At 47.1% G+C, this 26,385-nt stretch overlaps 7 protein-coding genes across 7 annotated transcripts; 4 read left to right on the top strand and 3 right to left on the bottom strand.

Moving 5' to 3' along the window:
• Window positions 1-145: 145 nt before the first annotated feature.
• Window positions 146-1,959, top strand: PGRI_020590 (putative MFS phospholipid transporter (Git1); the record flags this gene model as incomplete). The annotated part of the gene is made up of 6 exons (XM_040789772.1): window positions 146-319; window positions 419-1,017; window positions 1,068-1,086; window positions 1,150-1,460; window positions 1,523-1,793; window positions 1,846-1,959. The coding sequence occupies 6 exons, from the start codon at window positions 146-148 to the stop codon at window positions 1,957-1,959; spliced, it is 1,488 nt and encodes a 495-aa protein (XP_040646725.1).
• A 1,678-nt stretch (window positions 1,960-3,637) lies between these two features.
• Window positions 3,638-4,595, top strand: PGRI_020580 (PEX11 family protein; the record flags this gene model as incomplete). The annotated part of the gene is made up of 3 exons (XM_040789771.1): window positions 3,638-3,704; window positions 3,890-4,367; window positions 4,424-4,595. 3 exons carry the CDS (start codon window positions 3,638-3,640, stop codon window positions 4,593-4,595), a joined length of 717 nt encoding a protein of 238 aa, XP_040646724.1.
• Window positions 4,596-6,138: 1,543 nt separating this feature from the next.
• Window positions 6,139-7,896, bottom strand: PGRI_020570 (uncharacterized protein; the record flags this gene model as incomplete). The annotated part of the gene is made up of 1 exon (XM_040789770.1): window positions 6,139-7,896. The coding sequence occupies one exon, from the start codon at window positions 7,894-7,896 to the stop codon at window positions 6,139-6,141; it is 1,758 nt and encodes a 585-aa protein (XP_040646723.1).
• A 910-nt stretch (window positions 7,897-8,806) lies between these two features.
• On the bottom strand, window positions 8,807-9,889 carry PGRI_020560 (Alpha/beta hydrolase fold-3; the record flags this gene model as incomplete). The annotated part of the gene is made up of 1 exon (XM_040789769.1): window positions 8,807-9,889. One exon carries the CDS (start codon window positions 9,887-9,889, stop codon window positions 8,807-8,809), a length of 1,083 nt encoding a protein of 360 aa, XP_040646722.1.
• Window positions 9,890-10,479: 590 nt separating this feature from the next.
• Window positions 10,480-11,002, top strand: PGRI_020550 (uncharacterized protein; the record flags this gene model as incomplete). Its single annotated transcript, XM_040789768.1, has 2 exons — window positions 10,480-10,567; window positions 10,644-11,002. The coding sequence occupies 2 exons, from the start codon at window positions 10,480-10,482 to the stop codon at window positions 11,000-11,002; spliced, it is 447 nt and encodes a 148-aa protein (XP_040646721.1).
• Window positions 11,003-15,501: 4,499 nt separating this feature from the next.
• acuF (phosphoenolpyruvate carboxykinase PCK1) lies at window positions 15,502-17,812 on the top strand (the record flags this gene model as incomplete). Its single annotated transcript, XM_040789767.1, has 4 exons — window positions 15,502-15,683; window positions 15,743-15,818; window positions 15,899-16,099; window positions 16,472-17,812. 4 exons carry the CDS (start codon window positions 15,502-15,504, stop codon window positions 17,810-17,812), a joined length of 1,800 nt encoding a protein of 599 aa, XP_040646720.1.
• A 653-nt stretch (window positions 17,813-18,465) lies between these two features.
• On the bottom strand, window positions 18,466-20,465 carry PGRI_020530 (cytochrome P450; the record flags this gene model as incomplete). Its single annotated transcript, XM_040789766.1, has 8 exons — window positions 18,466-18,753; window positions 18,974-19,109; window positions 19,157-19,317; window positions 19,366-19,476; window positions 19,531-19,860; window positions 19,910-20,001; window positions 20,050-20,164; window positions 20,223-20,465. 8 exons carry the CDS (start codon window positions 20,463-20,465, stop codon window positions 18,466-18,468), a joined length of 1,476 nt encoding a protein of 491 aa, XP_040646719.1.
• Between the last annotated feature and the right edge of the window lie 5,920 nt (window positions 20,466-26,385).

Below are 26,385 nucleotides of genomic sequence, written 5' to 3'. Positions count from 1 at the left end.
AAACGATCGACGCGACCCTTATTGTGACCCGGTGACACAGTAGCTCTGCATTGGCCGCGTGCCAACTTCGCTATCCTTTTGACGCTCAAGCTCCCCGCGTGATTCAACACAGCCAAAGTTTTTGTTTCCACCCAAAGCCATCGCAATGGCCGAGCTTCAGTCCTACCCCAAGGAAATGTCCGAGAAGGGCGCGCATCCCATCGAGGAGCAGCCTGTCGATCTGCCGCCTCTTGACGAGATAAAGAAGGGTCGCTGGGAACGTAGTTGGCCCACTATTGCCTGTGGTGCTGGTCTCTTCTCTGATGGCTACCTGAACGCGGTATGTTGTGTTTCCTATAGCCCCGCAGCTACACTTCCCCACATGGCTGTGCAGCCTGGTAAATGCTTATCTATTATTTACTGACACACTTGAATATAGGTCATTGGCCCTGTCGGCACCATGCTTCAAAAGATCTACGGGGATGGATACACCAACTCGACCGCCCAGCAGAATGTCTCTTCAATTGTTTTTGCCGGCACTGTTGTCGGTATGCTCCTATTTGGTTACACTAGTGATCACTGGTCACGCAAGTGGTCCTTGATGATCTCCACCGTTATCTTGTTTGTCTTTGCAGCTCTCGGTGCTGGCTCCTATGGAGCTGGCGGCAGCCTGGGTGGCATGCTTGCTGCTTTGACGGCATACCGTTTCTTCTTGGGCATTGGCATTGGCGGAGAATATCCTGCTGGATCAGTAGGAGCAGCAGAGAATACCGGAGAGCTGAAGAAAGGCCATCGCAATCGTTGGTTTGTCATGTTCACCAACTTCCAGATTGATTTTGGTTTCGTGGTTGCTGCTCTGGTGTCTATGATTCTCGTCCTGATCTTCACCGAGAGGCATCTGCACGCTTGCTGGCGTGTGGCTTTGGGACTGGGAGTAATCCCCCCTCTGAGTCTAATGTACCTCCGACTGAAACTGAATGAGCCCGAGGAGTTCACTCGGGAGCGCATGCACAAGTTTCCGATCCTTCTGATTATCAAGTGAGTATGGTATTCCCTAGTGCATGGATTTCTTTACTAACAAGTTTTAGATTCTACTGGAAGCGCTTGGTAACAACCCCCGCCTACATGTTGCCCTTACAGGTGTGAACCGACTGACTGACTGATATATAGGCTGTTGTTTCTATTATCTGGTTCCTTTACGACTTCTCTGCCTACAGCTTCAGTATTTATTCTTCGGCCTGGCTGTCGATTATCTTAGGTGATAGCGCCCCCTTGTGGAAGAGCTTTGGCTGGTCTACCTTGGTCAATTCTTTCTACATTCCAGGTTCCGCCCTTGGAGCCTTCCTGAGTGACTGGATTGGCCCTCGCTACACCCTTGCCCTTGGTGTTGGGCTCCAGGGTATCATCGGGTTCATCATGGCCGGGTGCTACAAGTATCTTGCGACCCCAGAAAATGTGGCAGCCTTTGTTGTCGTATTCGGGTAAGTTTACCAACAAATTTCTTGAACTTTAGCAATCGTCAATGCTAATATTTTGAGCACAGAATCTTCTCTGCCCTTGGTGAAATGGGACCTGGCGACAACATCGGTCTCTGCGCTGCCAAGACCAGCGCGACTGCTATCCGTGGCCAATACTACTCATATGCTGCCGCTATCGGGAAGGTCGGAGCTTTTGTGGGCGCGTACGTGATTCCAGTCATTCAAAAGAACGCGCCCAACCCGATCCGCGCAGGCCAGGATCCATTCTTCGTCTCCAGCGCACTGTGTATCTTGGCCGCCTTCATGGCCATTTTCATGCTGCCGCAGATTAACCAGGTATGTATTACTGCATATTGAGTACCTTGTTGATGTGCTGACCTTTTCTTAGGACACAATTACTTTCGAGGATGCCAGATTCCGTGCCTATCTCGAGGCTAATGGCTACGATACCACGACAATGGGCGATCGCAACCGCCAGACCGTCACTCGCGAACAAGAGTAATTCGGTCACCCAATGACTATGCCCACTGCGCCTGACACACACTTGCTCACCCCTTGAGCCGTTGTGTTCCAATCAACTTTGACTAATTCCACCGATCCCCCCACACGCGGCAATGCACAGCAAGTAATACCAACGAGGAGATACCATCAATACGACAGCGACTACCTGGCCCTTGCGACTCGAGATATCCCACCCATTGCCTCTACGACATGACCCATGAATGTATGGGAGGATCGCTGGCATATCCTGTTTAATCTGCTGGTGATTAGGCTAGGTGCTGCATTTCGCGGGACAGAAGATGAACTCCTAAGTTACAAACAATTTAATTCAAGTGGTACCCAATCTACATGTTGTCCACATAATCAGATCATAAATTGGCTCATCTGCTCACCCTTCGTTCTTATAGATCGAACCTCTGACTTATGAACAAGTTGCGGTTATCTTGATACTACCTCGGTATCCTCGTGCATTTTCACATATTGTCGACACACTTGGTATATATTGCTCTTCGCAACCAAGCATATCAACACAACCATTGACTACCGGAAAAACATCCGACAATCTGCTCTACTGTTTCTTACAGTTGAGAAACAATGCGCTGCATAGAGTAGAAACATATTGTAATATCAAATATCGAGTGGAACTATGGAAATCTTGTATGTCGTAACCTTGGAAGTTCCGCCATATTTTATATCAGCTTTTTACCCCGGACTTACTCCAGATTTGTGGCATGATCCACTTCCAAGTATTGTATGTCCAATCTTGGTGCCTGTCGCCGCCCTAGATCTGGGATGCAGCAAAGAACAACAAATGATCCGTTCCACTCTTCCTTTGGAGACAGAGTAACGCTGCCAGCAACCATCGCCAAAGCTACGATGTTATTTAAAACATAGGTTTAATTGGTGGTGAACCCGTATTCTTCAACAGCTCGTCAGACCCCACAGAAATATTCGGTGGCCTTTTTGCAAAACGGATGATATAGTGTGATCTGAGCAGTATCGAGATCGGTATTGGGTATCGTAGCAATGATACTGGCCCGGTGAATGCTGTCTGATCCGGAACTAGTTTGCACTATACCGTGGGTACCTCGGATAATCAACAAATACGGAAGGTATCTGTGAGAGCACGGGATAAGAAATCTATTTGCTTGACTTAGGATAGGACTGGGAAACACGAGTATAGGGCTAACAAGAGTGCTTGATCCAATGTTGATATTGTAATAATATTGATATGCGTGCACAGATGAAATCGGAACTAGACTAGATTTGGATCTCTAAGGTGCGAAGAAATAATCAAGAATGGCGAGCATAAAACAAGGGATAAAATATGAGATTATACACATATCTTAGAAGATAGACTCACGTGAAAAGGAAACAGAAGCCGAGTGCACATGTGGATAGAACGATCAAATGGAAGGAAATCAAGCATTTCAAAGAATTTCAACGTATTTCTGGCGAACAAGGGTTGAAAAGACCTTGATACATGTAATAATGGTAAATACATTACATCGTACCTCCGGATCTCTCCCCACACGCACGAGTTCAGCCGAGGTCGTCTTCCGGCTCCATACACCGGTCAATTACCGACTCCCCTTTCCTTATGAACTATCACATTTAATTCCTGACACTCTCCATCCTCAGCCGTTTGAAGCTTTTCATCCATTTCCATCGCCCTAAAAATGGTCGCTAACACTCTCATCTACCACCCTGCGCTGGCGCACTGGCTACGCTTCGTCGCGACAACCGGTACGTGATACAACCCCAAACTCCAAGGAACATCCAGCATACCTCTATGCATACACGAAAAAAATCCCCCCTATTCTGCCTCGCGACTACAGCAAACCACCTATGTGGCGAGCACTCGGCCGAGAAGCCCAGCTGAGCTCTCCCCGCCCGTACCCGACTAAGCTAACCAAACACGCAATCTATAGTCGGTCGCGACAAGCTCCTCCGCACAATCCAATACTTCTCCCGCTTCTACGCGTGGTACCTATACCGGACGAACAAACCCCAGTCCGCGATCGATCCCTACAATGCCGTGAAGAAGCAGTTCGGCACGACTCGCAAGATTATGCGTATCGGCAAATTCCTCGAGCATCTCAAGGCCGCCGCTATCGCTTTCGATAACAAGAGCCCCGTTGACCCCGTTCTGCGATACCTGGCTATCGGTCGTCAGCTCGGTTATGCCGGTTACCTGACCCTTGATGCTATCACAGTCATCGATGTGGTCGGCATTCGGAAACTGTCTTCCGCTAAGCGGCTGCAGGATTCCGCCTACCGCTCTTGGGGCGCTGGTCTGATTTTCAGCGCTGTGGCTGGTGTTTACACCCTTGTCCGTCTCCAGGAGAAGGAGAAGACTATTGACCGCAAGGAGGGTGAGGGTGTTGTTGAGGCTAAGAAGATTGAGAAGTATGGGTTCCTACTTATTACTAGAATGGGAAATGGATGGCTAACAATTCTATTAGGGAGCGCTCTGCTGCTCGGATACAGCTCATCTCCGATCTTTGCGATCTGACCGCGCCCTTGTCTGCCGTTGGTATCGTTAACCTCGACGATGGCCTTGTCGGTATCGCTGGTACCGTCAGCAGTTTGATCGGTGTTTGGTCTCAGTGGCGCAAGACTGCCGGACCTGTCTAAGCGGTGTATAGTTGACCCGCGATGAAAAGGGAGGTTGGTGGCCCTCTTCTTGGGTGATTTTGGGGTCCCAAAAGGGAAGAACGAGAGGAAGTATTCTTATTGCACACTCTATATCCTGATGGTTGTTTGTCGGCTATGACCATTCTTATGTCTTTTTTTTTCATTTCAGGGAACTGATTTAACGTCATTTCTTTTGTTTTCGTACATAACAATCACACTTGGTTTCGGATAGATTCGAGTTCATTCTTGTCATCATATCATTGCTATGAACATATTATATCCCAGTCCTGCCCTGGCTCATCCTCATGTCATCACACCACAAACAGTCCTAACTCCGGTACTCGTCTAAACACTCGAGTAGGCCGATTCAATAGGGTGTACCTTAAACGGGGCAGGTCTAGTACGGTTAGTATAAGCTCATATATTTACTACAGAATCAACATACAGCACCGCAGGAGCCACAGCTCTTGCCAGAGCCGTCAGTGGCGACACCACACTTGGGGCAGGCAGCGTGTCCGTTCATTGTTGATAGTTGAAGTAGATCTGATAGAGTTAGTAACCACCAAGGTCCTCACAAGAGATACTATAAGACAGGGGCTATACCTCTTAACTGAATAGTTGAAAAATGTGTGAGAAGTGAAGTAGAGCTTGGGAAAATTGCTGACTTTTCTACCCCGCCTGACTGGTTGCCCCGCTTAGGTCTATCCATATTACCTCTAGCACATGATTTGATTTAAGTACAACATGCATGATATTCTAAAGAGAATCGCTAAGATCTTGAAGAATGACTCAACTTCCCATAGACGTGTTCTACAGAATCTATCAATCTAGACATGCAATCTGATGAGAGTCGACGGAAACCAAGTATATCCACCATACCCCCATAGACGAATATGTGTGAAAATCTTTGTTATTATGGTCTATACGCTGCTTATGGTCACCCCGCCAGCTGTACTGTTATGGTAGTCTTTCTAGGATGGATATGACCTCGTCCTCTGGGTAGCTCATGCATTTAGGTTGAAATGAAAAGAAGCAATAATAATCTTAGACATTGTTGCAAAGGTTACACATGGGAAGGTCGTCTGCGCATTTCAATACATTTTTGACGACTATCTATTAGACCAGCAAGGGGGAGAAAATACCTAAGAAAGATATCTGAAGGATATCTGAAAAGACTGCTGAAAAGACCACTTAGAAGACCACCTAGAAGACCACTAAAGAGACTACTAAAAGATACTAAAAAGATATCCTCTGGCAGCATAGGAGACCGACTATTTCTGTGAGTAATCAATGCAAATGAATATAAAAGAAACAAGAAAACTTTATGAGCAAGGCACTCCTCTCCAAGTTGCTGGATTCCTCCAAGCTCACACTTCCGGCTCTAGTTCATGACCCTCATCCGACTGAAGCTCTTCCTCCAAGTCTTCGTCCCCACCATTAACCTAAGAAGGTCGGACGCCATCCATGGTCTGTTCAAAGCCCGCATTCAACTTTCTCTTCTTGGTGGGATCGGACTTTGCTTACAGAATTGGCTGGCTGGCCCTCACGGGGAAAGTGACTGAAGAGCTCGTCTGCCGATAGACTTAAACCAATCTCGGGCACAGCGGCGGACACACTCATCCTCACAAGCACGCTGCTTATGGAAATAATTCAATGTCTCCATAAACTGAATGATAGCGGAGATGATCGCCATGGTCTCCTCGTGGGGCTTGTTTGCCTCGACGAGAGAAGCTGTCAAGTACCAATTAGGTCGGAAGAACAACGGACCTTGATCATCACGGGGGACTAGGTGGAAACACTCGCCAAGGGCACGGGTGATTTTCTCCTCGCGCTCATGCCAAGTAGGATCGGCTTTGTCCATCCTGACCATCCAGGCAAAACCGTTCCACATTATGCATATCTGATTGTCGGGCTTAGGAAGGTTGAAGTAGCTAACGACGTAGTCTGTAAGAAGTGCCATTTCCCAGCGGAACCGGATAGTTGCTGCAAACATAGGCGCCCGTTCCTTATACTCGTCGCGCTCAATGTATGCTCGCAATGTTCCGCCGAATCCTACCATTCGTCCTCTATCCCAGTCTCCGGGGCAGGTTTGGCGGAAATGTCGGCCCATGGCTTTGATCCGTCCGTGGGTAATATTATCCGTCATTTGTTCAACAATCTCGCTTGCGCTGCCACTGCTTGTAGGGCCAGCCCCAAGAAAGCCAGAGCTGTTTGGTTGTGTGTTTCCAAGGTCACGAATAAGCGCTGGTCCGGTGTAGGTGTAAGGGGTGAGCGCCTCCCACCGCCGTTCAAAATAACTCAGTGGCACGCCGGTTCGTCCTGTCCAGGAAGAATCCCAATGGTCATCCTGCACGTTGGAACTGAAACCTTGGGCATTCCAAAGTCGAGTTACACGCTGTTCACATGTTCGCGAGATCGAATCGCATAACGCATTATATGCCAGCGCCTGGCATTGATCAAGGCCTTCAGGCTGTATCGAGGGCATGGTTTTAAGAGAACTTGATGGCTCGGACCTTTCGCTGGCGCAAAGGAGTGGGCTTGCTGCGCTGGACAGACTCTCCACGATCGTGCTCGCGAAGGCAGAACCGCAGGTCCGGGCGATACTCTCCAAATCGGCCCGGGCATTCGCCTTTCCCACATTTTCACAAGTAACGTAAGCTGCTGCCATGGTGGTGTGGTTGAAATCTGGGATTGTGACCCAGCCACCGGAGTGACATGCCGTAGCAACTAGGCTGACATGTACTCCGGGCTCAAGCACACCTTTTAACCCGGTGGCAGTTAGACCCTTGTGCTTGGTCTCATTGCCTAAAAGAAAATCAAATCCGGGGAGTGTGTGGCAGAAGACAAGGAGAAGAAGGGGTGCTGAATGTCTCTTAGCCACCTCTGAAGCTTCCTTCGCTTCTATTAGGAATTGATCGATCATTATTGCCGGGTTAACCACCGTTACAGGCGAGAACTCATTGTTGTCTATGAGTTCTTGGCTTAGACATATCCTGGACTCATACGGATTTCCATGTAGGTATGATCCGTATTTCTGGACGAGCTTCGAGGGCTCCACGGCAGTTAACCAGGTCTGCTTCATACCGAGCCCTTTGAGCAGATAGTTGAAGGCGTAAAAGTCCGATATAAGCCAACCATCTTCTTGTGGACCAGCTGTGGAGAGGGTGGGTTGAGTAACTGCGAGGATGATTGTGTTTTCATGCACGATAGGCACTGTCGAGGAGATGAACATCGAAGGTGACTTATCCTGTCGACGGGCATAGCCTCCCTGGAGGGACATGTAAGATGATGCGGAGGCCATAATAGTGGAGTATAGGCTCTCTGGAGCAGAAGCCAGATGGGGATCTGATAGAGTATATAACAGGAAGTTAACGGCCAGAGGGGTATAAAATATAGATCTAGTTAGGTATGAGATGAGAATAGACAAGAATAGACGAGGATGTGGCTTATATCTCGTGAAATCTCCTAATAACGTATCCGACTGGCCTAGAAGTGAAGGTAGAGTGAAGGTAGAGTGAAGGCAAAGTGAGAAAATAGTGAAGAAAGAGTGAAAGAGATAACTAAAGGGTAAGGGGTGAAGTGGCCGCTGCTCTTCGCATCAAACTCTAACCTAAACTTGCCAACTGTCACGTCATGCACTATATATATATCAGAGCCTGGAATATCTGAGCATAATGCTCAGACATAATGCTCAGTTATAGTGGTCTTTTTGGCCTAGTGTGTAACTCGCCAGTCCAGGGGCAGGTTGTAACACCAACCTTGGAAGGAACAGGACTCGTTTCAATGTTTAGTGTCCTCCCTTATAACCGTGACATGCCCTATACTTTCTCCCGGACCTAATATAAGTTTCTAAAATCCATAGGCTATGAGTGAGAAATAATAGAGTATGAGGGATAGCCAAACTAATAGATGCAAGAGTAGTGGGCAGCATAAGCGGCCTTGTGATGTCTTTTCGGTAGCCTTTTTGGAGGTCTTTTCAAATATCCCTTTTAGATATCCTGTCAGCTATTGTCGACAGCAAAAAAGGAAAGGCGGAAAAGGGCTTCGTGAAATGGACTGTTCTAAGTATAGCCTTTGATAACCATTAGGCCTCGAGAGCTCATAAAATAAGGCAGTATATAGCATAAGTGAAAATTGTAGCGTGAACTCGAATATGTACAAGTAGTATACCAATCCATCTACAGAGAGTGCCTTTAGGCTGTAAAGTTACCTCAATCCACCTTCCATATCACCTTCAACTGGTTAACAGCATCCCCATACATCTTCTCACGCACTTCATTCCCTTTGAAAAAAGAGGGCTTCTTATCAAAGCCATGAACAATGTCCTCAACTACATACCCACCTACACTCGCCATCTTCCCTTCCTCAACGAACCTACCTAGCTTTTCCCGGAACGTATTCCCCTCAACAAGCAACTGATCCCACCCACAAGTATAAATCGCCACAGAAGGCGGATAAGCCTCATACAGCAAAGATGCAGGTGCCAAACCAGGCGAAAGATAAGGATGAGACATATCCACCCTATCCGTACCAGGCCGTTTCGGCAGTCCGGCAGGGAGAAGGTATGAATCATCAAAGAACTTGAACAAAGAAAGAGAGATCATGGATTTTTCCGCAGCGATAGGATTTGTCGCATTACGCTCTATCCGCGTTCGTGTCCAGTCGGTGCTAGGGTAGAATACTACCAATCCAGCCAAAGCTAGCTCCCCGCGTATCGACGCCCAGCTCGACGCCCAGCGATTTTTCTGTAGTTCCTCGCGCAGCCGGAATGGTACTCCTAGAGCGAGGTTCCCGCCTGCACTGGATCCACTGATTGTAAAGCGCGTTCTGTCAAGGTTGTATTTCTGCGCTTCTTGCCATAGCCATAGTATAGCGTCCACGCCGTCCTCCAGCGCGACGGGGAAGGGATGCTCAGGGGCTAGGCGGTAATTGATGCTTACGACTACCGCATCTGGATAGGCTTTTAACACGGCTCCGGCCCAGCGGGCGTCGTCGAGAGCGTGGCCGATTGTGAAGCCGCCGCCGTGGAAGTTGATTAGGACGGGGCGGGGTGGGGATGGTTTGGTTTGCTTGCGTGGTGAGAGGGGGTTTGAAGGTGCAGTGAAGAAGTAGAGTTGGATTGAGCCTGGGGCTTTGCTGACTTTTGAGGGAATGGCGATTTCGATGCTTGGTCCTGGCGGAAGCGGCCAGGAGAAGTATCGGTCTAGGATGGAGAGAAGTGCTGAGAGGTTGCGGTATCGATGGGCCTTGTTGCTGAGGGTGCAGCGGGATACAGCGGGTGAGGCGGATGCCATGTTATATTGCAACGTAATTTGTTCTGTAGAAATACTATGCAGCGGAAGAAGTGAGGATATGCCCATGTGCCAGGTGTGATGTTTATATGGATGATGTAAGTTGTTAGTCACTGGACTTGATCCCAACAGGGCTGTCAGATTTTAAACTCAACCGGAGATGATGGCTGTACGGGTTAAGTGATATCAAGTGGAATGTCAGCAGTAAAATGCTAATAGCCTCAATAGTGATGTACGACAGTTCGATGTTGTGGAGTCTGCGCAGGAACCGGCAGTTGCGAAGTATAAAAGCTTAAATTAATACAATCCATGGTGAACCTGGATTTTATGAATATCAAACATCTTACGGAGTAAGTAGTTAGATTACATTCCATATGATTCCAATAGTCTCAAATTACTCTCCATATGCCGCTAGTCCCAAAATCAACATCGTGGGGCTCTGTCGTCTCCACCCCGAGCCGCATCTAGTAGGTCGGACTCCGAACTTCTAGATAAAGAGGAAGATGTCTGCTCAGTTCATAGGATTCCCAGTTAAAAGTTCCAGCACTTCAGAAAAGGAATACATATCTTTTACCCATTCTTTGCACCTCATAATGTCCTCCTCTCTCCCAATCGTGGTCTGTGCCCTAGACTCCGCCATCGGCAAGCCGGTCTCCGAGCTCCTCCTCCCCGAATTTGAAGGTTAGTATAGCATATATTACTCCTTGCTACAATATGATCCAAATTATTCCAAAGCAAACTCGCTAATACCCACTAGTAACCCATTTCATCCAAAGCTTCTCAGCAGCGCAATCCGAAATTCCCCATCTCCTCGCAGGCCGGGATCCTCAATCCCCCCACGTCAACGACGTCGGCACAAAAGACTACAGCCGGCCAGTGCGTGCAATCATCTTCGGCCGTGGATTTGACTTGGAGGATATCCAGGCATTACGCGAGAGTGTCCCTAGCATCTCGCAAGATCCTGTTGTTTGGATCGCTGGTGACCCAAGCCGAAAACCTCCTCCTGGTGCTGTTCCACCACCTAACTACCACCAGCTTGTTGCAGGAATTGCACGGAAATTGCTCAGCGGGTGGGTTGAGGCTGGTGCTGCTAGTAATGAGGTTATCTTGTATTAGAGTGTTGTATCTCTTCTGGTTCAAGTATTGTGTTGTTTCGGAATATTGAAGCATAATCAGGTTACTTTCACCGTAAAATACTACTGGAAATTGTCTACCTAATACCAGTAAACACTGGCTGATCTAAGCTATGCATATCAGGTAAATCTTCAATGGTCTTCTCAATGTAATGGGATATCATTATACTGCAAACTGCAGTTTGGCATTGGTAAGTTCATAAACAACAGTGACAGATCTCTAAGTACTAGCGTTTGTGGAGTGGATGATAAGTGAAAACTGAATGTAAGCAACATCAACTATTCGTGACATCAATCATATTAGCTTTTCCCTTTCGCTGTTCCAACTATTCATTCTTTGCTGTTTCCTTGTCTTGTGCTTTCGTAGCTATTTGTCACTCTAGGAGCAGGGACATCCCGCATATGCAGCGATGTTTGCTTCTTGAAGAGATTCTTTGTTCCTCAGGCCCCTCAGGTCTATAAGTAGAGCCATCCCTCACTTACCTTTCCCTTTTCCAGTTCTCCTCATCCTTACTGTCTTTTATCTCCTCCACATCTTATACAAAGGTAAGTTAGGCCTTAGAGGTGTCATCTGTACCCAACTTACCATGTTTACAATCTAGGTCCATGGATTTCAAATGACTATGCTGGAGGATCCACGGCCTAGCAGAAATGAATACATCGGCTGATAATCAAAACCAAAAGGAGCCCCGATGTCTTCACCTTGATATTGATTGGTATAAAGACTATATTGTACGCACACTGTCTTTTAATTGTCCCGTTTTCTTTTAGCTAACAGAGGTGAATAGAAGACTAGCCGAAATTTCATCAGCAACGACTAGTATGCCAGAGACAAGCCATGTGGCCGCCTCGAGAAGTCTCGCGATTGCTGCGGAGGCTACCAACTTAGCCTGTGATGGAGGCAGCAGAAAGACTGGATGTATGTTCCCTAACCTTCTACTCTATCATTCGTATCAAGGCTCACACTGCTAATCTTCAGTATATATAGTGGCCTGCTGTATCTTCGATGTAAGCTGAAACGTTCTACAAGCAAAACACTGAGGCATGATTGAGAATAACGGCTGACCTGAGAAATTATTATAGGCCACGAAAGAAGTATATCAGTTGTTCAGATCGAGCCTGGTAGGCCACAATCCGGAGTTGACCCCTTGACGCTGGATCACGGCTGTCATAGCTGGAACAGACTACCTGGAGGCATTCTTTGCGACCGTGAGTCCTCATCATTCTGATGCTAAGAGGCACTATGGGAAATCGCTAATGGACTTTGTGTCTAGAGTGGAAGAAAACGCAAGTCAGCCATTATAGCCCGCCATTCGATAGAATTATCTTTATATTTGCATATATGCAGGAGTCTCGGGCCCAAAGGATGTATAATGGACGCGACGACACGCAAGGGGCAACATAAGCCTGCGGAAATTATAGGCTCTTCGAGAACTATGGCGGTCTTTTCGACGATGGACAGATTCTTGGACACCAAGATTATGGACATCGATTCCATACTAGGGATAGATCGTGAGGAGGCATCTCGGAGAGGAACGTGTCCATGGAAACACCAGATGGACTCGGGATGTGGAAGAGAGAAATAGTGTTATACATAGAAAAGGCCAAGTACAGGGAGACGGCTCGAAGATACAGCCAAAACCCAGAAGTAAAGGCCCAAATCAAAGCTAAATACTGAGCGAAAAAGAACAGTTCGACGGAAGAGGAAAATGAAAGGAAACTGAAAAGGTTTTTTTTTACAGAGATGGATAGTACAGCTGAACTAATCTGGAAACATATTAGTGTCGCAAATGGCACAGCTATACCATAAAGAATAAAGAAGAATGATGCCCATCATCTCGCAGTCCATGGGACACCAACGACCAACAAACGAGTACTATCTCCAGACCGAGCGAGAGCACCGACAGGTTTGTTCGCAACATATGACCAGGAGAAAAAGCTTGAGATATAGCAGAGAAACGAGACGTTTGATGAGAATATTGAGTTAGTTAGTGAAATGAATGTCAATTTGAAAAAGTATTGTACGGTGGACAGCCCCTTTGAAAATGGCTTAGGACACATAGTATATATTGTAGCGGATGGTTGAACTATCGTGTTTGGTTCAACCCAACTTATTCAATATTCTTTCACTTGACTTGAACTGTGGGAAGATCCTGCCCCGTTATAGAATTTGATAGCTCATTTCGTTACCTTCCTAATTCGTCATTGCCGACATATTCAGCTGCCAGGCAACCCGGAAAATACGACATCCTTGGGCGACTATACTTTGCGCACTAGGACGTGGCATAATAGTCAAGGCCAAATTGCAATCGAGACCAATATATCATTTGATAAACATGGCCCGAGCCACGATGTAATAATCTGTGGGTTTTTACTGGTAGCTCATTAAAGACTTCAAGCCCACGCTATACCCCGCATCCGCAGTTCAAGGGAGACCACGCGACAATTTCCCCAGATAAAAGCCAAGACGCCAAGAGGTGCGTCTCGACCGAAATGTATAAAGATCGGAGCAACTACTGCGAAATGCCACGAGTCATGGGATCAGGAACGAAGCTGAGCAGTATAATTGCGTAGTTTTTGTCTTATATTGTTGTTTCCCTGTACTCCGATGAAGTAATAATATCAACAATGACGTGCAGCCGAGCGCTAGTGTGAGTCTCGGGGAAAATAGGAGATGAGTTGATCTTCGTTTTTCTTTAAATCGGTCCAGGCCATTTTGAAACCACCGGCACTGGTTGGGCAGATATTTTAGATAAGTAGACTCGAATGAAAAACAAGAGCGATATCACAACGGGTAAATTAGGAAGCTAAGTTTCAGAAATGATTGGCTATGGTTGATATCAAATACCGAGAATCTACTAGTTATATTGATAAAAATTGATCCGGATAACGGACATAAACTAGAAAATGGGATGAAAAGGGTCATAGCGACATTCCCGGAATGCGTGAATAGATTCAATATCACATGCTTGGCTACTATGACGATACTTCTATGTTTTGTGGAGGAGGAACAAGGGGAAACCCCTTTCTCCACTAGCCCTTACCCCTTCAGGGTGTGAAAAAGAAAAAGCCTCAAAATAGTCCATAGTTCTAGCCATCAGGTATTTGTGTCACACGCAAGGCAGGAAAAATGAAAATGATCAGCAGGGATTAAAAAGCGAAGTCACTACGTAAGATGAAACAAATCGCGCAAAAATAACTAATTGTTTCACGAAGAATGCAAGGAAAAAAAAAGGAAAAAGGTCAAGTTCCCGAGGCCGTAGCCGGTTCGGGATCCGCCGCTAACCACGGGGAGAAGGATCTGGGGTTATTGCACAAGCCACATCTGTAGTATTACACAGCCCGAGCGGCGGCGGCGATGGCGGCCGATAAAAACACTTAGAATCACGGCAGACCGCTCATGTGCGATGTTATTTTTGAGTCATTCTTGAAAAGTATAGGTTCCAGACCATGATTTTTCGGCGTTGGGACGTAATATGGGTTCTTTTGTTTCCATTAGGGCTTGGATTTGGAGTATGGATACCCAGGTACCGGTCGGGAGACATGTTGATATTATTGCATAACCAAGTAAATTATCTTCCGGCCAGTGAAAACCAGTGAAAAATGATGTCTAGGACCCAGCGGCAATATCTTCTGCCCACCCGACCATCCTAGGAGGTGGAATTATACGGATTCTGATTGGTCGCCACCGCCGCGATCGATGGATGCAGGTGCCATCATCCTCGGCTGGTTAAACGCCGTTATTTGCTGCTGAATTTTTGCTCCCAGACAATTCCGATTTTTTGCAGCCGAACTTGTCATTCTCCGGGGTTAGGGAGATTTTCATTCTTTTTTGTCCCTCGGGCAGTACATTCCGATCTTCGGGTTGATTAAAGCCGAAAACAGAGAGAGAGAAGAGAATTGTCAAGGGTCAAAATTACATTTGATCGACAAGATTATGTCAGCTCCCCGCGATTTTAGGAACTATGAAATTTTTAGTATCAAGTTAGTGAAGTCATTGTGCGTCATTTCTGTCATCCGTGGCTGAAGATTTACTAAATTTCCAAGAGAAATACACAGGTTTTTCATAATATCAACTAAAAATGATTGACGAAATTGTAAAATTGAACCTAGGTAGGGGAATTTACCGCAACCGTCAAAGCAGCATAAAAGAATTCATGCAGTAGACACATCAACTTATCCTTGTAAACTACTCAAAATATCAATGAGTTATTTTTGATTCTAGAACGCCCATTTATTTGCCGCTCTTCGCCTTCCCGGTCATAGAGTCCCTTAGTTCCGAATCAACTTCGTGTCCACTTGAACCATTCGGGTCAAGTCGGACTGCGCCTCGAGGCATTTGCGACCTACGGACTTCATCCCATCACCAACCGCGTGTCCGCTTCAGCTCGGCGTTTCAGCCCCGACATTACCCGTGGAACTGTGGAGAAACACTACGGAAAGTGCACGAGAACCTCCTTCATACCAAGACCGATCGCGACCATGGCCTCTGCCCAAAAGGATTATATACCCCTCGACCGCTCCGATTCTCCTGGTCCTCTGGCATCAGATTTCACTCAACAGCAGATCGCGAAACAACGCAACAATAACTATCACTCTACTTCACTCAGAAAAATGGTTGCCACATCAGTAAATCGCACTGCCTTGCACCCTGGTGGTGTTCAGTATGTTGCCTTCCTACCTCATCGTCCTTACCTCATCGTCGCTAACTATCTTTACTTAGGCCTAGCAAGGGTCACACCGAGCTTGAGGAGGAACTTCACGAGACTGCTCACATTGACTACGACCGAGTTTCTATTGTAAGACTTCACCCTTATGCTTGACATTTGATCGCAATGTCTATACCATCTTCATATCTTCATGAACTAACATGGTTTAGATTGCCAACCCCTCTGTTCCTGCACTTTACGAAGATGCTCTTGTCTACGAGACTGGTACTGCTGTCACCTCCAGCGGTGCTTTGAGCGCATACTCTGGTGCTAAGACTGGCCGTTCCCCCTCCGATAAGCGTATCGTCCAGGAGGCTTCCTCAGAAGGCGATATCTGGTGGGGACCCGTAAACAAGCCCATGACACTTGATGTGAGTACAATTTTTTTTCTATATTCTTGCGCATATTCTTGCGCGATTTTTACTTGATATTTGCATTGTCGTTGGAGCACATCCTTGCAGATGGGACCGATGAGATCCACTTGTATCCCTTGCATATGCATCAGGAGGAGGTCAAGCTTTGTGGCAGGACTTCGTGCAACTTTAGGGATGCCGTCTCTGCCGAAGTTTACCTCTTTCCGCTTCATTGAGGGAATATTTCCTTTCCCCCATCTTTTTACCCTTTTTTGGCTCCAATTTGCCCCTCGGCTTTCAGATATTGCTCCGCATCCCCGCCCTTGATCCGAGGCTATCACGTGCATGACGTCAATCATATAAGGCTGGTGACTAATACATTCTCCACAGGTCTGGCGTATCAACCGTGAGCGTGCTGTCGACTACCTTAACACCCGTAACCGCATCTATGTCGTTGATGGTTACGCCGGCTGGGATGAGCGCTACCGTATCAGCGTTCGCGTTGTCTGCGCTCGCGCCTACCACGCTCTTTTCATGCGCAACATGCTGATCCGCCCTACCCGCGAGGAGCTCGACCACTTCCACCCCGACTATGTCATCTACAACGCCGGCTCTTTCCCCGCCAACCGCTTCACTGAGGGTATGACCTCCGCCACCTCCGTGGCTATTAACTTCGCCGACAAGGAGATGGTTATCCTTGGTACCGAGTACGCTGGTGAGATGAAGAAGGGTGTCTTCACAGTCCTCTACTACGAGATGCCCGTCAAGCACGACGTCCTCACTCTTCACTCTTCTGCCAACCAGGGTGAGAACGGTGATGTCACTGTCTTCTTCGGTCTGTCCGGTACTGGCAAGACCACCTTGTCCGCTGACCCCAAGCGCAAGCTGATTGGTGATGACGAGCACTGCTGGACTGACACCGGTGTCTTCAACATCGAGGGTGGCTGCTACGCCAAGTGCATTGGTCTCTCCGCCGAGAAGGAGCCCGATATTTTCAACGCCATCCGCTTCGGCTCCGTCCTCGAGAACACCGTCTTCGACCCCATCTCCCGTGTTGTTGACTACGATGATGCCACCCTTACCGAGAACACTCGTTGCGCCTACCCCATTGAGTACATTGAGAACGCCAAGATTCCCTGCGTCAGCGATAACCACCCCACCAACATCATTCTGCTCACCTGTGATGCCCGCGGTGTCCTGCCCCCTATCTCCAAGCTCACCCCCGAGCAGACCATGTTCCACTTCATCTCCGGTTACACCTCCAAGATGGCTGGTACTGAGGACGGTGTCACTGAGCCTCAGGCTACCTTCTCTTCTTGCTTCGCTCAGCCCTTCCTGGCTCTTCACCCCATGCGCTACGCCCACATGTTGGCCGAGAAGATCAAGCAGCACAAGGTCAACGCCTGGCTCCTGAACACCGGCTGGGTTGGCGCTGGCGCCACCACTGGCGGTAAGCGTTGCCCTCTCAAGTACACCCGTGCCATCTTGGACTCCATCCACAATGGCGAGCTCGCCAAGGCCGAGTACGAGACCTACGCTACCTTCAACCTGCCCGTCCCCACCTCCTGCCCTGGTGTCCCCAGCGAGCTCCTTAACCCCGAGAAGAGCTGGACCGCCTCCACCTCCTTCAAGGATGAGGTCACCAAGCTTGCTGTCCTCTTCAACGAGAACTTCAAGAAGTACTCCGATGAGGCCACCCCCGAGGTCCTTGCCGCTGCCCCCCAGGTTTAGAGTGTTGGAGCAGTTAAAAATTGGGTTTTCCCCTTTCTTGTTCTTCCAAACAGGATGAATGAGTCCTTTGCATGGCGTTTTATATTTTTTTTTTGGCGATGATCTTTAGATCCTCTCGCCGACGTCTGCCGCTTGTATCGGGACGAGCGATGGATATGTTTTGATTTCCCCCCGATTTGGGTTTTATTTTATATTCCGCCATCTATTTGGCTGGATGGAGTTAGTGATATTCACCGAGCAATTTCTTATACGATAGTCAATGCAATCATACATTTCAGACATATCTAACTTCTTTTCGTAATCAAACATCTAATTTCCTAATGTAGATCGCGTAATTGGCTTGTTTCGTGGTCTCTTGCGGGCAATTCGCTGTTATCAAAGCCTCGTAAACGACGAGGTGCATATAATCGCAAAACGTGATTATTAGATGAGCATCGCTATCGATTAGCAGCAATCAATCATTCTAGAGATTTCTTCAAGGACCAGATATGACATCAGAGGTCGCGACCTTTGGAAATCCATCCAATTCTGCCACCATCTTCCTCACCGCCTTCCTCACCTCCTTTGTTGGTATAAATACCCCCAGCCTCCTCATCTCTTCCTCTTCTTTTTCTTTCTTCTTCATACTTACCTTGTTTGGGTGACTGCGATCATCAAGGCGGTTCACCACAGTCTGGTCCCTGCATTGCACAGCGCGGAGGAACAGACTGTTCAATGGCCTTCGGGTCATTGACAGGCGTATTCTTTGGCACCCTCCATTCGTGGATATTTTTCTTTTCATCAAGTTTTGAGCCAGTGGCTCGAGGTTGGAGAAGAGATGTAGCTTTGTAAATCATCCTAGAATCGCGTCTCGTAGTTACCCCTGTATCCGTCAACTCATGTCGCAGCCGTCTCCATTGTGTCACGTCCACTGTCCCCTCGACGGTATCAGCACCTGTTGGCTATCGTGATCAGTAAATAATACCAAAATCACCTCGTGTTTATTTTACAGTGCTCACTCTGTACGGAGTAGTTTTCTACGGTCAATTCTAGATTGGCCGGTCTCTCACTTGGCCCCATTTTGTTGAAGACAATGCGACCACCATCCATTTATCAGAGCATTACTTAACAACTAGGGTCCGAACCTTTCTCACTTGTCCAGAGATCACCCAACACCCTTACTTTGACCGGATGATCAAATACAATGACAAACTGATCCGTCCACTCCAACTCCGGCCTCGGTAGCGGACTCTCAAGCTCAAGTACGAATCGACTAAATAGCGTCGCGAGGGTCATGTAGATCTCAAGATACGCTAGACTTTTACGAGTTAGTAACAGCCCCGAAAACGAAATGGACCTGCTCACTGGATCCCAGGGCACATGCGACTGCCAGTGCTGAATGGTATAAGAGCCCTTTCCATCTCAAGTGTATTGTCACCTAGCCACCGCTCGGGCTTGAAGATGTTTGGCTCGGAGAATAATGTAGCATCGTGGTGGATCGTGTACGGGGATATCGATACAATCGTCTATGCATGTTAGATCTAGCCACAGAGAGACCCGTTGAGTCGGCTTACACCACCGGGTATGAAACTCCCATTATACGATTCGCCCTGTGGCGGGACAATGCGTGGCATTCGACCCGGGACCGGGGGGTACATGCGTAGAGTTTCTTTGATAACGGCTCCCTGAGCATAGTTAGCTTTGGCTATTCGAAGACGCTTAGGGTGTTATGTTCGTACTAGATACGGCAGTGTTCGAACTCGTTGCGAATCAAGCTCGTCTCGAATGAAAGGCGTTGCTTCTCGTGTCTCGCGACACACCTGATTTTTGATCTCCGGAGATGAGAGAATGTGATAGAGCGCGACTGTCATGGTGAGTGATATTGTGTCTACGCCTGCGCCGACGAGGTTTAGGCCGTGGTTCACTAGATCCTCTTGGCTGAGATGGACTGGCTGTTGTCCCGGGGATGGTGTTGTTAGGAGATCGAAGAAGGTGGCGTTGTCCGTTTCAACTGATGCAGATCTGGTTTTATTTCGTTCGAGGGCTTTTTCAGAATGGCGCATGCACACCTGTTTCAGTTCAGTGAATGTGACTTCGAAGGGGAGACGTAGATTATACCTCTATCAGACCTGCTAATCCAGGGAGTGAGATCTTGAGAAGAATACTCGGTAGCTCAGCTAGGATGGTAGCGAGATATGGAATGTGAATCACTTGGAGATTCAGCATGTGTGTGGTCTTTGGATGGGCTGGGGACATACTATACCACATCTGGCCGACTAGGGTGTCGATGCCATCCCATAGTTTGTGCGCGTACCCGGGTCTGTCGATTAGGCTCATGTTCTCTCCGAAATAGTGGGTAGAGACAACATCTCCCTAGATAAATCGCAAGTTTGTTAGGAAATATAGACCACAGGGCGTAAGATATGCATACTGCGATTGCGCGGATGAAATTTTGAGCGTCAAAGGATTCTGTAATCAGATCGCACGCATGATTGATTGTCGTTTGGATGTCTCCAGCCATTTTATCGACAGCCTGTTGGCTAAACAGTGGGTTCACTCGGCGACGCAAGATGCGATGTTTATGGGGATCGCATATAGTTCCCATTGCATCGGGAACGCCCATCTGTTCGTAGAATTTTGGGTCTTTGAGGTAATCGGAATTGACCTTTAGCATCCTGTGGGAGTTAAATTAAAATCGAATGATTTATTTGTATTGCATTTGGAACATACTTGTAGTGAAATTCAAGGTCGTTTATATGGAGGTGATTCGGTCCGATGCGAATTACGTTGGAGTTTGAAAGGAAGTCAGTATAGTTTCCATTTCCTGTGTCAATATCACCTACTATATTTTCGATGTAGCTCAGTCACCGATCGTGGAAAGTTGCTGCATATCATGTCCTGCCATACTTGCCAAAGGCCAGAGATACTAGCTAATGGAGGCCCGGGAAATTGGCTGAGAGGATGAAACCAGTGTCGATATATGACGAGAGTGAGGAGAGCCCCGATAGAAAGGCTGGCAAAGATTGGACTCGACTGAAAAAGGCTCCCAATTTGCGAAAGCATGGCGCATAAAATTAATTGTCGGTGAGATACAAATTCAGGTCTGTAAGGGTCTATTTAAATGAAAGCGGGGGAAATATCATGTGCTCGTTTACAGGGATTGTCTTGCAGACAGTAGACAATCTACACCTTATTGCCCATATTCAGTTGGTGAGTCCGGAGATGTTAACCACATACCAATGATCTTGGCCTTCTTTACGAGACTCGACGTTCCACAGACCTGCGTGTTTCTGTCCAATCATACCCTTGCGAACAATAGCTGAGAACGCCCAGTACAAGGAACTATTTAACCTATCGAACAGAAGGATATTGCATTTTACTTCTTATACTCCCTACTGACTTCTCATTTAGATCAAATCACAAACATTCGAGCTGATTCATAAATCTAGTTTTTAATGAACGGCAAAGGAAGAAAAGGAAAAATCATTCTTTCGGCCAGGACGACCAAATCAGCCAAGTAGTGACCTATCACTAGGTCAACTGCATCTTTGCGATCGGTAAGTCGGAGTACCATTATTGTTGGACTATTCAATCTCTAGACTTTGTCAAGCTCGTTGGTGCAGGGTACTTCGCAAGGGTACCCTTCTTCTTCCTGTTCCTCCTTTCGCTAGTAGCGATAACAATTGCGATGCTTACATTCGACTCTGGGGGCATTCTCGGATGCCCGAAGTAGGCTTGACAAGTTGCAAGCGAGGTCAACCATAAAGCTCCCAGTCCCTTCGTGAAATTGAGCGAAATGGGGACTTAATTTTTCATAGGAGGAGGCAATAAACCCATACAGCTCTTTCCGAGCAGGATCCATCTCACTAATTGAGAGCGTGTTTTGATATATGATCTGAACCGCTTCTGCTAGACAGAGACTCGTTGATCTGGGAGAATAGCTGCATTCTTTAAGGCAAGGCTCAAAACAGCCCTTCATCTGAGTGACAGCGAAGTTTTGTAGATCCTTCATGAGATATTGATGGCCAAATGAGTACACCTTTGCATGTAACACTATCGCATTCCCTGTCAAGCTTCGGATGTCAGACGGGGTGCTTGTCTTGGCATCTATATGAAGAAAATAATGAGTAAGCAAAAGTTTGAGCTCTACCTAGGTAGCTCTGGAGAGTCCCACAAACTATAGAAGATTCATTTAACTTACCGGTATCAGCATCCAGCTCGGTAAATCCTGGCTCTCGCTTTGATTCTCCTTTGTCTATAGCTGATTGCCATGGGATATCATATCGCCGCTGACCATAACAAAATCTTAGGACACAATCAATGGTCTCTTCGTCAAAAGTAGACCAGTCTAATGTCTCTGGTCCGGCATTCTTCCATGGCCCAGTCAACCTAGCAGTTAATGCAGAATTTCCCTGTAGTAAAGCACCGGGCTGGACATAGAAGATAGTTTTGCTTTTGCCAACAATTGCCTTCCTTGGGCCTTCCTTGAAAATGCTTCTCCGTTATTAGTGAGCATAGGAATAAAGGGAGTGGAATGGAATGATGCCAGTACCTTTCAAATGCCTTCCCGTCCACCGAGCCCATAATGAATATTACAATAAAACACCTAGTTGAATATGGTAGCTTTAAGGGAGAGGATTGAAGAATTTACGTGGAATGAAGAGAAGATATAGACATAATATGAGGGCTGACGGAACCATCCATGGATGATCCCAAGATGACCGTGACAACATGTATAACAACTGAATAATGAACCCATGGAACCACATGGAAATATGATGTTTATACGCAGTACATAATTCAAAAATTGCTTCTAATTCAAGATGTAAGAACTAAAAATACTTGAATAACTCAAAGGGAAAAGAAAAACCACTCGAGATATTGCAGCTGAGCGCAGCGGTAACGGATTAGCTCCCAGGAAAAGACTCTGTGCACTAGGACTGGAAATACCCCTTGAAGACGTTATCGCGGGAAATGCGCTGGCCTTTCAAAATGGCATCATTCAATCGATTTGCGACCAATGAGGCCTCCCGCTGTCCAGTGGTGAGTGGCAACAAAGTCACACAGCTCTCTACGAGCAGGATGGATGGCAGCCGTTGACGGCGTGCTGCTATAAATAACCAAGATTGCTTCTGCTAGACATAGTATCGCCGGGTCAGTTTGAGTTCCGTATTCTGCAAGAAAACCCATGAAACAATCCTTAAGTTGAGCAAGGACATAGTGCACCAGATTTTCAAGAAGGTAGGGCTCGGCAAATCCGTAAACCTGTAAACCTTTGCATGAATGATCAATGCATTTCCCATAGAGACTCGGCGGGGCTGCTGAGAAGAGCTTGACCTAGAATCTAGGGAAGTAATTAGTAGACTGAGGGTCGAATTGTTGAAACTTCAGTACTCACCATCTACCACCCTGAAGTTTCAACAATTCGACCCTCAGTCTACTAATTACTTCTTGCTGGGTCTCCTCTGCTAGCACTTGTTCTTCTTTGCTTGGGGATAGCCATGGGACTTTGTAATACTGACCATAGCAAATTTTCAACACGCAATTGACTGTGTCTTGATCGAAGTCGGACTAGTCCAGTGTTTCTGCATTATTTTTCCATTGCCCGGTCACTCTAGCGGTTAGTGCCGATTTTCCCTGGACCAGTACGCCGAGGTGGACTTAGTATCTGGTCTTGTCTCTCCCCACGGCAACCTTTATCGGGCTTTCTGTGCAGGTACTTTGTTGTCATTAGCGCTTGGACGAGGCAAATGAAGAAATGGCTTTGTTACCTGTGGCACTTTGGCTCTTCTACCGAGCTCATAGTGACTCCCACGCAGTGTTTCAAGAAGGATAGAAGGGCAGGTGAAGAAGATTAGAAGATAGAAGAATAGAAGAAGATAGAGGAAGGAAGATCGTTGGTGCAAATAAGAATAGGGAGGGTGAGGAGGAGAGTTGACATAAATAGGTCTGCACTCTATGATCACCAATGTCTCGGCGGTGGTCTTCCTAGCTGGTGGCGAGAAAGATCTATCGCAGTTCGATTGTAGTGTGAAGGCTTCCGTGGATGATGTTGGCGAGTAGGATAATTCTATGAGAATTCTATGAGAAGTGAGGCTGAATGAGAAGTGAGGTGAGGTAAAGTGAAGTGAAGTGAAGTGAGGTGAAGTGAGGGTCAAGTGAGAAGAACCGGATACTTTATCAATAACGAGACAATGGCGATATTTAGGACAAACATCCATATGCACTATAGAATATATGTCAGTTTCACGTTAATGAACCTACTTCGTATATAGTCTTCGCGCTCCAATTAATCAAGTAACCAAGGACACCTGAGAGACGCAAATAAGAGGACTCGGTCAAAGATGCCATAAGGTCAGAGCTCAGAAGCAGAGGTCAAAGAAAGGTACCTGGAACTTGAATAAAAAATGCCTCACTCCCGCTCTTACATCCCGTCCCCGGCTCCTCGATGCCATATCCCCTGTCCAGGAAGTCCATACATAAGAAACCTTCCCGAACTTGCATGCCGGTAAGCCCGTGGGTCCAAATCGAGGCTTGATCCCGGTGGAATTCCCGACTTGCCGAGAATTCTTCCCGCGGAGGGTAGTGAGATGCGCTTTGAGTTTAGTTGACACATTCCCCGTGGGAACTCTTCGGGGTCGAGCTAGGGAGTGGATTCCGCGGGAGCTAATTTGAAGAACATTAACTTAGACATTCACGACTGGTTGGGTTGAAGTAGTAACAGTGTAGGTGTTGTAGACGATGGTTTCCGATCAATGTAATTTGCTTTGTCGGATGATGCAGAAAGCTGAATGAGTCCGTGGGAAAGAGGTCCGTGGCTATGCGCGCATGGGCAGTTTGGTTGGGCATTTCGTCTCCGGTGTACGTTGAAGTCCAGGACTTGATTCATACTGGGGTCTCGGACTCTGAGGGATATAACCACTGAAACAGGTCTTAGCGGGTCGTACACTACGGAACGGTGATATCCAATACTTGATGTTGCTTGGGCATTCACTGCTCAGACCTTGTCACATCACGTTGCTAACCATCCAACCCCGCCAATTCGCCCACCAAGTCCGTCAAAGAAAAAGATCCCGCCCTTTCCCCGTGCCATTCCGAACAATAATATAGAATATTTCCGGAGAACAGTCCTCCGTTGATCATTACCGACCTGCCTGGGCCTCCTCAACGATGTTGCAAGTTGACGACTTATATCCGTAATCGGGATAATGGACTAACACTATAGAGCAGATGCAGCACTAGAGGCAAGGTGGGAAGCCACCCCCACAAGCTTACCTGACAAAATTATTGCCGGTCATCGGCGGATATGGCCAGAAGCAAGTCCAAACCGGAGGAATGTGTACAGACTAGCTCTTCCAGCTCAACAATAATAGCGTGAGCCGCAGCTCCACACTTGGAAAGGGGGATCCTTTACAATCTCGATGGATGGGATTGGTCGGCGATTAGGGGCTGGTGCAAGGGGCCCACGTCCATAGCGTCGGTGTTGTCATTGTACTCGGCCGATTGGACTGCCGTGTTGACATCCCCGGATCATGGCCCGAGGGGAAAAGAATTAGTCAGGTGGAATAGCCGATCAAGCTTATCCCGCCGATATACTAGTCTTATTGGGTTCTAGACACTTGAGAGCAAGGCCCTAAGGATTAACTCACCGATATACGTGTAAGCCGCGGGTTTGGAGAGAATATTCAAGGCATGTGCTAGGTAATATGAGGTTTTATTGAATCAGTTATTGGATAGCAACACTTGCAGTGTCTGATCCCCGAGATATACCCGGAGAGGGTTGTATATGCATCGGGTATGAACGGGATCCCGAAATGTTCTCGTTCCCAAAAGGGTTAGCGTGGCTATTCCGAATGTAGGTGGAACTAATATATATATAATTTATTTAGTTAAGAATTCTATATTACACAATGTTAAACAATATGAGACAAAAGACATATTACCCAGACATAGTTACAGTTACATATATGAGATTCAAATACTCTTCTAACTTGAGTATTTATATAAAATCAAAGGAAAAAGTTGACATCATCGAGCTATTCCCCGCATTTTTGACAAGCTCCGTAGCGTGCATGTGCTCGTTGGCGCATTGATGAAAACAATGTAGATATTATTGGCCCAACACACTTCTGGAGAAGCCTTTTAGCGACTTGCGCTATTCAGGATTCTACAGCATAAGCGGGGAACGGATAGTTATTCGGTTGATCGGTTGAAGGGAATAATCTCCGGTTCGGAATGAAGATGAGAGAAGTATATAGGTCTCAGGCCCCGTTGTACCAGAGTACTTGGATTCTACACGACATAAAACACCCCGCACCTACTTTGTCTTGTGACTTTCCTTCTCTTGTGTCTTTTCTCTCTTTCTTCAACTTTCTGCAACCTGTTGACCTCAAGTGCTATTGACCTACTCACCTCTTCATAAGAAACTACGTCATCGGTAAGTACCCATGGTCCCAAACATAGTCCCCGTGCCCGTGGCTTCTAAATCCACCAAGGAGATGTTAATCCTCCGAAAGCCTTTTCCTTGTGCATTCTCCCGTTCTTTTCTACTACACATTTGTATTGACCTGCATCCAGTACCTTGATACTTCACC

Source organism: Penicillium griseofulvum (assembly GCF_001561935.1).
Source record: "Penicillium griseofulvum strain PG3 chromosome Unknown contig_80, whole genome shotgun sequence".
Taxonomy (NCBI): domain Eukaryota; kingdom Fungi; phylum Ascomycota; class Eurotiomycetes; order Eurotiales; family Aspergillaceae; genus Penicillium; species Penicillium griseofulvum.
This window is presented reverse-complemented; position numbering and strand designations above follow the sequence as displayed.